The sequence below is a fragment of the Trachurus japonicus genome, chromosome 4, assembly GCF_045865225.1.
Source record: "Trachurus japonicus isolate A0001 chromosome 4, Traja_1.0".
NCBI classification, from domain to species: Eukaryota; Metazoa; Chordata; class Actinopteri; order Carangiformes; family Carangidae; genus Trachurus; species Trachurus japonicus.
The window spans coordinates 14,003,857-14,016,993 of NC_140910.1; the positions used below are offsets into that span (position 1 = coordinate 14,003,857).

The following is a 13,137-nucleotide window of genomic DNA, read 5'->3' on the forward strand; positions in this document are numbered from 1 at the left end:
GACAGCCTTCAAACCGGAGGCACCCTGTGTGAAGACCACCAAAATGCTAGGTACTTAGGGTTTGGACAAAAATAATGTTAAGGCCATAATTTATTAAAAAAAACAAAATTATTGCAATTTTTTGTCAAAATGTGTTTATAATATGTTGATGCATTAAAATATATCTTAATATGGTGTAACCATTCTCAATATTTAGGATTTTGATCAACATTTCTACTGTCCCACTTTAGGAAACATGCTTTCCTAAAGCGGGACAGGTGGTTTTTCCTAATGTGGGACAGGGCTTTTCCAGGTGAAACAAATAGGTTGAACAATAACAATGGTTGTTTACATGGCTTTATTGTTATAATGCATTGTTTTGAATATTTTACAACAAAAGAAAATTATATATATTAACTGGAAGTGGTCATAATACTGTTAAAGGAGTAAATGGCTCTGAATTTTTTTCTTTCTTGTTTCTAAATCTTGTCTTTTTTGATAATGTTCATGAAAAATGTTGTGTTTAGAAGTAATCAAAGGATAGCACATTACTGATTAATTAAATGGAATGTATTTCAGATCACAGTGGCAAAAAAGAGTAAGGCAATGAGACAAAATCAGGGAAAGAAAACATGGGAAAAGAAAGGAAAATAATCAAGCAAGTGAACTCAACCAGTGGAAAAAAGACAGGATGAGGGGAGACATTAGTGAATATAGGGAGATCACTGAGGATGGTGGTGTCCCACAATTGAGGTTGTTGACCAGGGCTGGGAATGACCCTAGCGAAGGGTAAAAGGTCACATCCACCACACAATTGGTAGAAAACCATTAAGCAGAACTAGGACAATAAGTGATATTATTGAACACTGGTTTGCAATCTAGCATTTATCATGTAAATTAAGATGACTTTTAAACAGACTTTTTAGTGTCCCACATTAGGAGCATGACTGTCCCACATTAGGGAACGGAAATTGCCGCAAAAAACTTTGCAATAAGAGTTGAAATATGTATGGTATTTCTTTTAGGAGTGTGATATCAGAATTTTCTCTTTGGATTCCATTAGATCACAACCTAAGGATTTCAGAATGGTACAGGATGTAGATTGTAGTGTTTGCTTCATATCACAATATACACCAGAAGTCTAAATTGCAAAAAATGTCCCACATTAGGCAAATTCACCCTAGTTTGTTCCACCATCAGGGAACTACAGAGGACAGTCTGTGATTGTGTGCATGGTTGGCAATGCCATACAACCCTCAGTCGCTCTGTCATTGCAAAGCTGAAATTAATCACATATACTGTAAAAAGGCCCTACATGGATGCACATACTAATGCTATATTTATTTTCTAGGCCCCAGATCAACAGCAATGAATGCCAGTCTTTATGACTACTATGACCTCATCATTGAAGATGAAGTCTGTGATAAAGGCGATCTGGTCAAATTCGGATCCATCGCCATCCCCATTTTCTTCTCTGTTGTGATTTTGCTGAGCCTCACAGGGAACATCCTTGTTCTTGTAATTCTGGCTTTGTACGAAAACCTGAAGTCCCTCACCAACATTTTCATCCTCAACCTGGCCATCTCTGACCTCGTCTTCACCACTGGTCTCCCTTTCTGGGCCATTTACCACATCAAAGGATGGGTGTTTCCAGAGATTCTATGCAAAATTGTGCGTTTTGTCTTCTACACAGGGTTTTACAGCAGCATCCTCTTCTTGACCATCATGACCATCTACAGGTATCTACTTGTGGTCCACCCTCTCTCTGACCTGAGCACACCAAAAGTCAGCACTGTCATTTTTCTGTCTATCCTAATGTGGATCATCAGCATTGGAGTAGCTATGCCCTCTTTGCTCTACAGCTCTCTCACCACAATCCACCACAAGGATTACCACTCTGTGGGCTGCGAATATCAAACCCTCATGTGGAATAGAATTGCCGTCTCCCAACAGAATAGTTTCTTCTTGGTCGCTTTTGTGGTGATGGGTTTCTGCTACACCCGAATACTCTGGCGAATCACAAGAGCAAGATCCCGCACAAAGAACAGAGCAGTGAAGTTAGTCTTCTGTATTGTGGCTGTGTTCTTCATTGGCTGGGTGCCATACAACGTGGTCATCTTTCTGAAGGCTTTGGCTGACAATTTGGTGGCACCGTTTGATGACTGTGAGTTGAGCATCCAGCTTGATTATGCGTATTATGTTTGCCGACTTGTTGCTTTCTTCCACTGCTGTCTGAACCCTGTCCTTTATGCTTTTGTTGGTGTGAAGTTTAGGACTCATTTGAAGTCTATGTTCAATCGACCAAAGCCAGTGGAGGAGCAGCAGGTTAGATCACAGAACCTCATTTCACTTGGAACAATGTACTAGTTGTGCATCAATGATGAAAAAAGCATTGTTATGTTGGTTAGGATCCACCTGGTTCATTATTGCAAAGTAAAATGTGACTCTTAACCTATATCATGTCATGTTTTTCATGATGATGTGGAAATATTGATTATTTACTGTAAAAGCAGAGCTATACTGTATATGCTCACATTGGTAATGATGTTTAATTAAAATTCAAAATGACTTTTCACTTAATTTATTACTTGCTTTAATTTTTGTTCTGTAAATTCCATAGGATGTTTCATCACACAGAAAAACTAAATACAGTTTGCTTACATATGTTTTCATGTTTGTAAATAGTCAGATTCTCATGTTTACATTATGTTCAGTTCTAAAATTCAGCTGGTGTATAAGTAGATTCAAAACAATCATGTCAAGTTGTCACAATGGATGAGCTGCATTTCTTAGTCTCTTTATGCAATAAAATCAACTAATTCTGACAGTCAGGAGCCTTGACATATGTCCATAAACAGCAATATGTATTACCAGCAATCTGCATGGATCATGTTGTCCTTCTATGCAATTTTAATTTATCTCTCTTTCTTCCTCACTGCACTGAGCACTTATGTATTTTTTTGGTTGTATTTTATTTCCCCTGTATTTGGTTTTATGTAAAGCGTCTTTGAGAGCTGTAAAAGCGCTGTATAAATAAAATGTATTATTATTATTATTATATGTTAAAATTAAATAAAATATTTTTTTCATATGTCATCTTTGTGTTATGTGTCTTTGCTGATTTTAGCATTACTGTAAAAAGACACCCCCCCTACACACACACGCACACACACACAGGCACAAACTGAAAATAATCTTTCTCGAGAAAGACTGGAAATAAGGAAGCAATACTGTTGAAAACCAACAAACTGGGTGCCGTTTAGCTCCCCTGGTAGAGCTGCGGCCCCATGTTGAGGCTATATGTCCTCACTGCAGGAGGCCCTGGTTTGAATCCCGCATCGGGCAGCCCTTTCCTGAATGTCATTCCCCCTCTCTGCCTCCCCATTTCCTGTCTCTCTCTCTCCACTGCTATCAATTAAAGGCAATAAAAGCCCCAAAAATATACTCATAAAAGAATAATGAACAACAAACTATGTGACAGATCTTTGATCAGAGGTCAAGGGAAACTGTTTTGTTAATCATTTCACTGAAGCGTGTAGATAGCTTCAGCCCCGTCTGACTTTCTCAATCAGCAAGGAGTTATTCTCTAGTGCAAATTATATACCTAACTGTCCTGGAAGGAGCGGTCCTATCTGCTGAGAGAGTCACAGGATTTCTTAAAACAGAAATCACAAAAAGCTGAGAAACAGAAATTCTTCCTTGTTTTCATCAAGAGTTCAAGTTTCTGGACATTGTAAAAAAAAAAAGTATTTTGAGGTAAGAGTAAAGTCATTCCTATCATTGTATACTAGATCATTTGCCACTTAAGTCTTAAAGAGTTTAAAAAGTTTGAATTTGAATGAAACTGTTGGATAAAATTGTTGGAAAAAATGTAGTTATTTATCAGGGTGTGGATTTTAATTGTGTTTTTGATGCCTTTTGGAGACAGTTTTAAAGACACATTTCTGTGGTGCGGATTAGCTCAGTAGCACAGGTGCTCCATGTGCAGAAACTACAGCCCTCTCTGTGGCTGGCCCCAGTTCGAATCCCGCTTCGGGTGGCCCTTTGCTGTGTGTCATTTCCCCTTTCTCTGCTTCCATTTCCTGTCTCTCTCAACTAATCTGTCAATTAAAGGTTATTGTTGTTGTTGTTGTTGTTTCTATTATACAACAGAAATAATCACAAACATTTCACATTTTGATTGACTTCTGAAGTAAGTCTATGTGGCAACTCAGATTATCACTGTGTTTCAAGCTAAGTTTATTTATCTTCTGATGATATCACCCCCTTGTTTTCTAGATGTGGTTGTGGATCTTGATTGGCCTGAACCTTATCACAAAGGTGCATGGATATTCAGAGGCATCCTTCCCAACGGCATGTGAATCAATGTTACCCGTGCATCACGCCTCTAATGGTCAGCTTGTTTCTGCCCAACCCCCTCCGTCTCCCTTTGAGATCACTTTAAAACATGGGAAACAGACAGAGCCAGTCACAGGTAAAGACACACCCTCATTTTAGCAAAGGTTTCATTATTCTGTTCCTCCATCTTCTCCCTGACAAACCATCCAACCATTTTTCAGTTATTCTAGGAAACAAAGACAGAAAATTCCGTGGGTTTATGTTGGAGGCTCGAGAAGGAGACACTGGTCCGCCTGTTGGACAATTTATCTTGATTGAGCCGGAAACTACTAAATACCAGGAATGCAGTGGATCACCAGTGAGTACCTATCCCTTCCATCATCATTAAAGCCATTGAAGTAAAAGCATTGGATTCAATTTACAAATTGAGTGTGAATTCATAGTCAAAGCCTCATGACGCTTGAGTGTTGTTGTTGTGTTTTTTGTGTGTCTCCTTAGGATTCAGCTGTTCGTCAAGTAAATAATTGGCGAAAGAAGTCTGTGCAGGTTAACTGGACGGCACCAGCAGACATACATCATATCACTTTCAGGTTTCTTTTCAAGTATTTATACACTTTGACTAATGTCTAAAGCTGAAGGAACAGAGTGATCGAGCAGCTTCAGTTTTACCTGTAGGATTTCCATTCACATCTGTTCCTGTTTGATTTGTTTCAGAGCCACATTTGTTCAGTCTCGTATTGTCTACTGGGAGGGAGTGAGTAAGGAGCTCACTTTTACTCCCACAACAACTACTATAGAGCCTGCTACTACAACTACTACAGAGCCCACTACTACAACTACTACAGAGCCCACTACTACAACTACCACAAAGCCCACTACTACAACTACAGAGCCCACTACTCCAAGTACTACAGAGTCCACTACTACAACTACTACAGAGTCCACTACTACAACTACTACAGGGTCCACTACTACAACTACTACAGAGTCCACTACTACAACTACTACAGGGTCCACTACTACAACTACTACACAGCCATACTACTACAGTTTATGTTGGTTAGGATCCACCTGGTTCATTATTGCAAAGTAAAATGTGACTCTAATGTCATGTTGTGTTTTTCATGATGATGTGGAAATATTAATTATTTCCTGTCAAAGCGGAGCCATATATGCTCACATTGGTAATCATGTTTAATTAAAATTCCAAATGACTTTTCACTTATTACTTGCTTTAATTTTTGTTCTGTAAATTCCATAGGATGTTTCATCACACAGAATAACTAAATACAGTTTGCTTATGTTTTCATAATTTTATTATGTTGTTTGTTACGTAATAGTCAGAGCCTCATGTTTACATTATGTTCAGTTCTAAAATTCAGCTGGTGTTTAAGTAGATTCAAAACAATCATGTCAAGTTGTCACAATGGATGAGCTGCATTTCTTAGTCTCTTTATGCAATAAAATCAACTAATTCTGACAGTCAGGAGCCTTGACATATGTCCATAAACAGCAATATGTATTACCTGCAATCAGCATGGATCAGGATATGTTCAAATGAAATAAAATATTTTTTCAGGTGATCCTTATGTTCATGTGTCTTTGCTGCTTTTAGTATTAGCATTAAAAATACCCCCCCCCCCCCCCACACACACACACACACACACACACATACACACACATACAGCCCACTACTACAAGTACTACCAATCCAAGTACTACAACTAGTACTACAAAGCCCAGTACTAAATGTACTTCAGAGCCCACAACTACAAGTAGGCTATACCAAGCCAACTATACCAACCTCCTCCAATTCCTCCAAATGATCTAAAGGCAAGTATGACCATTTCCTATTTAAAATTTAAAATTCAGTGTAATAGATGAGCTTCTGAAAGAAAATAAGTAACTGCTTGTCTTTGTTTTTTCCATAGGCAGTCATTATTCTGACAAGTGTCAACAGTTCTATTAATCATCAAGTGTAATAATGTGTGTAATATTCATCAACCTTTGTACATTTTTCTCTGTCTTATAGATATTTTGTCACACATTTGTCAAGTTATTAACAAGTATAAAGTCAATTTCATTGCAATTTGTAAATTTTGTGTAGGTTATAAAAATGTAATGTAAATGTTAAACTGTTTCCCTGGTGCCTCGTGAGCTGTAAATACTAATGTTCATTCAAAATAATAATAAGATCACCAAATCAGTAGATAAAAGTACAACATGTTAGGTGAACAGTCTTACTGTGTTTGTTTTTCATGTTCCAAGGAAGTTCATATCCACACTTATCAGAGTGAAACAAAGCAAAGCAAATACAGTATTTGCAGGCTGAGTTATGTATTTTATTGTCCCAGGCACAGAAAATAGAATTGAATAGACTAGAATAGAGTGGCAGTGGTTAGCACTTTCGCCCTCAGCAAGAAGGCTCTGGCTTTGATTCCTAGGTGAGCATACAGTAATAAGTCCCCCACCTGAAGCTACAGTCCATACAAATGGCTGTCTACCTGTAATTTACATGTGTACAAATCTTGAGTGAACCGCAAAGTTGCATGACATCACTCAACTCATTGTTGCTGCAACCTTTCTTCAGTTGTATCATTTATCTAAACTGTGTGAACAAGTTTGTTTTTGATGTCTCTCTTAAGTCGCTGTTACAGACCCTTAGCTACACTAAACCAGACTTGATAGGGCAGCAACATATGAAAAGGACATGGGGACAGTTGCTGCAGAAATAAGTTTTATGAATTAAAAAAGAATGCAAAAGGCTGTAAACCAAACACATCAATAAGGTAAGTATGAATATGTTTCACCTTGAATCCAAAAGGCTCCGTTCTAAAAAAAAAATTGGTGGCCCTGAAGTTGTCCCATCATGTCCTGATGTTAGTTTTCTTGAGAGGGGGAGACATTAGTGAGTCGTTACCCTAACAACTTGTTTGTGGGATGTTCCCGTCATAAAACTGTAGTAAAAATAACTTCCCCAAAAAACACAGCTAAAACACCTAATTTAATGAAGCATGAGGTCACAATGGTTTGGTTTTGAAGTGCTTGAGACAGTTATAAAATACATGAGTTATTCATCGGGGACCAGCTTTGTGTGTGTGTGTGTGTGTGTGTGTGTGTGTGTGTGTTTGTCTTTGATCGACATAGAAATCATGTGTGTGCCAGAAAATGTGACTCAGGCAAATCACACAGTCATAAATAAATAAAAAGATTGAAAGAAAAGGTGTTCATGTTGACATAAAGCAACGCACTTTGTGAGTTATGGCAACACACACACACACACACACAAACTGAAAATAATCTTTCTTGAGAAAGACTGGAAATAAGGAAGCAATACTGTTGAAAACCAACAACAAATCTTAGTTGGTTTGATCAGAGGTAAAGGGAAACTGTTTTGTTAATCATTTCACTGAAGCGTGTAGATAGGTTCAGCCCCGTCTGACTTCCTCATTCAGCAAGGAGTTATTCTCTAGTGCACATTACATACCTAACTGTCCTGGAAGGAGCGGTCCTATCTGCTGAGAGAGTCACAGGATTTCTTAAGACAGAAATCACAAAAAACGGAGAAACAGAAATTCTTCCTTCTTTTCATTGAGAGTTCAAGTTTCTGGATGTTGTAAAAAAGTATTTTGAGGTAAGAGTAGAGTCATTCCTATCATTGTATACTTGATCATTTGCCACTTAAGTCTTAAAGAGTTTTAAAAGTTTGAATTTGAATGAAACTGTTGGATGGATCTCTAAAAATGTTAGTTATTTATCAGGGTGTGGATTTTAATTGTGTTTTGATGCCTTTTGGAGACAGTTTTAAAGACAAATTTCTGTGGTGACAATTAGCTCAGTGGGTAGCACAGGTGCTCCATGTGCAGAAACTACAGCCCTCTGCGGCCGGCCCCAGTTCAAATCCCGCTTTGGGTGGCCCTTTGCCGTGTGTCATTTCCCCTCTCTCTGCTTTCATTTCCTGTATCTCTCAACTAATATGTGAATTAAAGGCAAAAAGCCACACAAATATAGTAAAAAAAAGGGACAAATTTCAGATTTTTTCTTTTTGTTGTTGTTGTTGTTGTTGTTGTTGTTGTTGTTTCTATTATACAACAGAAATAATCACAAACATTTCACATTTTGATTGACTTCTGAAGTAAGTCTATGTGGCAACTAGAGATGTCACGATTACTTGTTTCACAATTAATCGCGGTATTAAACGCCGCAATTAATTTATCGTAAAGGTTCCTAAATACCGTCACTTCCCAAAAAAGATTATGTCAGAACTATATTGGCAGATGTGCACCAAAATAAAGGTAAACGCTCAGATACTGGTCCATTTAACTAACGTAACATTGAATTGGTAGGAATTTAAATGTTAGCGTGTCATTTGTATTTTAAAAAAACCCAAAGTAAATCAAAAAACGATTAAAATAAACGTAAATATTTGGTAGGCTATAGATGACAATTTATGACCTGAATATTTCAAACGCTTCCCCTGGGGGGTTAATAATTGGTCTTATATTATTAGATACTTTAAATATTTTGTGTAAACAATGAGTAATGTAATTATATTTTGACTATATTTGACACATTCATAGTGTTGTGAAATTAATTAATGCATAATAATTGTGATAATCGCAATACCGTGATTATTTCTTTGACAATAATCGTACCAAGAAAATTTGTAATCGTGACATCCCTAGTGGCAACTCAGATTATCACTGTGTTTCAAGCTAAGTTTATTTATCTTCTGATGATATCACACCCTTGTTTTCTAGATGTGGTTGTGGATCTTGATTGGCCTGAACCTTATCACAAAGGTGCATGGATATTCAGAGGCATCCTTCCCAACGGCATGTGAATCAATGTTACCCGAGCATCACGCCTCTAATGGTCAGCTTGTTTCTGCCCAACCCCCTCCGTCTCCCTTTGAGATCACTTTAAAACATGGGAAACAGACAGAGCCAGTCACAGGTAAAGACACACCCTCATTTTAGCAAAGGTTTCATTATTCTGTTCCTCCATCTTCTCCCTGACAAACCTTCCAAACATTTTTCAGTTATTCTACAAGGGAACGACAGATCATTCCGTGGGTTTATGTTGGAGGCTCGAGAAGGAGACACTGGTCCTCCTGTTGGACAATTTATCTTGATTGATACGGAAACTACTAAATTCCAGGAATGCAGTGGATCACCAGTGAGTACCTATCCCTTCCATCATCATTAAAGCCATGGAAGTAAAAGCATTGGATTCAATTTACAAATTGAGTGTGAATTCATAGTCAAAGCCTCATGACGCTTGAGTGTTGTTGTTGTGTTTTTTGTGTGTGTCTCCTTAGGATTCAGCTGTTCGTCAAGTAAATAGTTGGCGGAAGGATCAAGTGCAGGTTAACTGGACGGCACCAGCAGACATACATCATATCACTTTCAGGTTTCTTTTCAAGTATTTATACACTTTGACTAATGTCTAAAGCTGAAGGAACAGAGTGATCGAGCAGCTTCAGTTTTACCTGTAGGATTTCCATTCACATCTGTTCCTGTTTGATTTGTTTCAGAGCCACATTTGTTCAGTCTCGTACTGTCTACTGGGAGGGAGTGAGTAAGGAGCTCACTTTTACTCCCACAACAACTACTACAGAGCCTGCTACTACAACTACTACAGAGCCCACTACTACAACTACTACAGAGCCCACTACTACAACTACTACAGAGCCCGCTACTACAACTACTACAGGGCCCACTACTACAACTACAGAGCCCGCTACTACAACTACTACAGAGCCCACTACTACAACTACTACAGGGCCCGCTACTACAAGTACTACAGAGTCCACTACTACAACTACTACAGAGCCCACTACTACAACTACTACAGAGTCCACTACTACAACTACTACAGAGCCCACTACTACAACTACTACAGGGCCCACTACTACAACTACTACAGAGTCCACTACTACAACTACTACAGAGCCCACTACTACAACTACTACAGAGCCCACTACTACAACTACTACAGAGCCCGCTACTACAACTACTACAGAGCCCGCTACTACAACTACTACAGAGCCCACTACTACAACTACTACAGAGCCCGCTACTACAACTACTACAGAGCCCACTACTACAACTACTACAGAGCCCACTACTACAACTACTACAGAGCCCACTACTACAACTACTACAGAGCCCACTACTACAACTACTACAGAGCCCACTACTACAACTACTACAGAGCCCACTACTACAACTACTACAGAGCCCAATACTACAGAGCCCACTACTACAACTACTACAGAGCCAACTACTACAACTACTACAGGGCCCGCTACTACAACTACTACAGAGCCCGCTACTACAACTACTACAGAGCCCGCTACTACAACTACTACAGAGCCCAATACTACAGAGCCCACTACTACAACTACTACAGAGTCCACAACTACAAGTGCTACAGAGCCCACTACTACAAATATTACTGCTAATACTACTATTCATCCGCCGGTGAGTATGACAATTTCCTATTTCAAATATTACATTCAGTGTATTGACAAGCTTCTGACATAATGTGAGTAACTGCTTGTCTTAGTTTTATCCACAGAAACCTATTTGGACAAGTGTGAGCAGTAGTATTAAACAATGGGTATGGTATTGTATTTATAAACTTGTAGTATGGTAAGAAAAAAAAATCTACATGATGACGATGAATCACTCTCTGACCCTTTCTCTTATCAGCAACTGTCAGGCACTGTCATCCTCAACAACAACCTTCCTCATCATCTAAATAAGGTAAAGTAAAGGTGGGGTTATTGTGATTGTAATGCTTTTGGATGTGGTCATGCATCCTTGTGTAAATTGAACTGCAAAGATGTTAAATGGTGGATGCTTATGCTAACAATAAAAACCACTGTATAGATCATTACCAAATTACGTGCATGATGTTCTTAATTTTCTAGGTTACATTCTGTGTGCAAACATTTTTCTCAAATTTTTTTCCGATATCTTTTTGTAATGGAATTGGCAGTTTATAAATGCTACAAGTACTATTTTGTATGCTCAGTCAGTAGCTTGTGCTTAATTCATTGAGTAAATCTTTAAAAACATTAAATTGACATTAATCATTCAAGTTAATTAAACTATTTTAAAGTGTGTGTTATTTCTTTTGCTGTAGGGGTTAAGGATATTGTGCTGTGTGCTTTGTGCAGCAATTGAAACATTGGCTATAATTCTATTATATGTGGGGCATTTCGAAGTGAGTACTAATGAACAGTATGCACCATTCGTTAACATTTTCAAAATGTTCTTATTTCTAATTTGTGTGTGTATGTCTATATGGATATCTCCTCTGTGTGTGTATGTATAGGTTTGGCTTGCAGCCCTTATGTTTGTGGTGATAGTCTTTGACTTCATACAGCTGCTAATCAATGCTCTGCCATTTGGACCTTCTCATGAACTGTAAGTTCAACACCACTTCTGTCTGAAGACTTGCTTTGACCCTTAACTCACATTTCTGTTTTGTTTCTCTTTTTCTATTCAAGAAAGGACATCTGTGACCTTGCTGACAATGTTTGTTTTGTCATTCATGAGACTTTTGCAGGTAAGGAAATTTGCCTGACTTTAAACTTTAATTCATATACTTTGCTCTTTGTTGTTTAGTGCATCTAAAGCAACAGTGGGGTATTTTTGTGAGATCTGCATTTCCATCCTTTTATTATTATTCTAACCTTTATTTAACCAGGTTTGTCCCATTGAGATCCAAGATCTCTTTTGCAAGAGAGACCTGGCCAAGAATGACAGCACATAAGTTTCAACACATCGTCACATTAATCAAAGACAAAAAAAAAGAAACAAATAGAATACAATGGCAATTGAATTTTCAAAATTAGTTAAAAGAATTTGCAAGATTAATCAAACATTTGCACTCAAATAAAACATTTGCACTGAAGCCTGGATGTAATGGAATTTATCATGGACTTGAATACATTCAGAGATACCAGACTTTGGAGTTTGAGCTCTGACTGCAAACTGTTCCATGTACTCGATCCTTTGCTGGGGGTTTGATGAGAAGGAGATGAGATTCTATCCGGTAACTAAATCACTACGGCCAGCATGATTCACCTAGAGCAAAGACTGGTTTTTAAATGTTCCAGCCAGGACACAATCACTGCAACCTGACATACACTTAAAGTTTGGTGCTGATTAAACAAATGAGAGCAGACTGTTAGCAGACTGTTTTCTCATTTCCCCCATTTTTATTCCAATGCTAATCTAACTGGCTGCTGTGCACAGATGTGGGGGTGGTGGACATCCTCTCATCTAACTCTTGGAAAAAAGCTCAGTTCCCTACATGTGGTGCTATTGTTATCAAACATCAGAAGCAGACTAACCAGTGTCCCAGTTCACACCATCTCTTTTCCTTTTCCTGTTTATTTCTCTAATTTTTATTTCCATATCTGTTTTACACACAGTTGCCATCATCTTCGTTGGTGTTTGGAAGACAGTGACAGAGCTTTGGTTTTGGATAGTACTGATCTCTTACGCTGTTTGGATTTTCCTGTTTGTCATCTGGGTTTTCATAAGCTATTCTCTCAAAAAAATCATACATAATGCAAAATGGAGTCGTCGGAGACGAAAGGTGAGTCTCTGTTTGCATCATGGCAATATAACATGTCCAGCAATTTACTAAAAATGTCCATGTCTGTTTTTCAGCACTGCATCTGTGGATTTCAGGACATGCTCAGCACAACAGAATTACTGATTGTTCTCATTACTACTTCCGCCATCGTCAGCATTGTAGCCCCATCTTTCACTGTGGCCATCATTGTTGGGATATATAGGA

General features: G+C 38.2%; 3 protein-coding genes across 3 annotated transcripts; all 3 read left to right on the forward strand.

The window, feature by feature from the left end:
* Positions 1-1,334: 1,334 nt before the first annotated feature.
* Positions 1,335-2,863, forward strand: xcr1a.1 (chemokine (C motif) receptor 1a, duplicate 1). The gene has a single exon (XM_085775409.1). It carries the CDS (start codon positions 1,348-1,350, stop codon positions 2,344-2,346), a length of 999 nt encoding a protein of 332 aa, XP_085631535.1. The 5' UTR covers positions 1,335-1,347; the 3' UTR covers positions 2,347-2,863.
* A 1,393-nt stretch (positions 2,864-4,256) lies between these two features.
* LOC146988617 (uncharacterized) lies at positions 4,257-12,684 on the forward strand. Its single transcript, XM_085775325.1, has 10 exons — positions 4,257-4,453; positions 4,539-4,675; positions 4,816-4,907; positions 9,854-10,013; positions 10,176-10,621; positions 10,970-11,087; positions 11,470-11,550; positions 11,662-11,753; positions 11,837-11,895; positions 12,674-12,684. The coding sequence occupies exons 1-10, from the start codon at positions 4,258-4,260 to the stop codon at positions 12,682-12,684; spliced, it is 1,392 nt and encodes a 463-aa protein (XP_085631451.1). The 5' UTR covers position 4,257.
* On the forward strand, positions 7,789-9,769 carry LOC146988618 (putative defense protein 3). The gene is made up of 4 exons (XM_085775278.1): positions 7,789-7,951; positions 9,078-9,273; positions 9,359-9,495; positions 9,638-9,769. The coding sequence occupies exons 2-4, from the start codon at positions 9,078-9,080 to the stop codon at positions 9,767-9,769; spliced, it is 465 nt and encodes a 154-aa protein (XP_085631404.1). The 5' UTR covers positions 7,789-7,951.
* Positions 12,685-13,137: the final 453 nt, after the last annotated feature.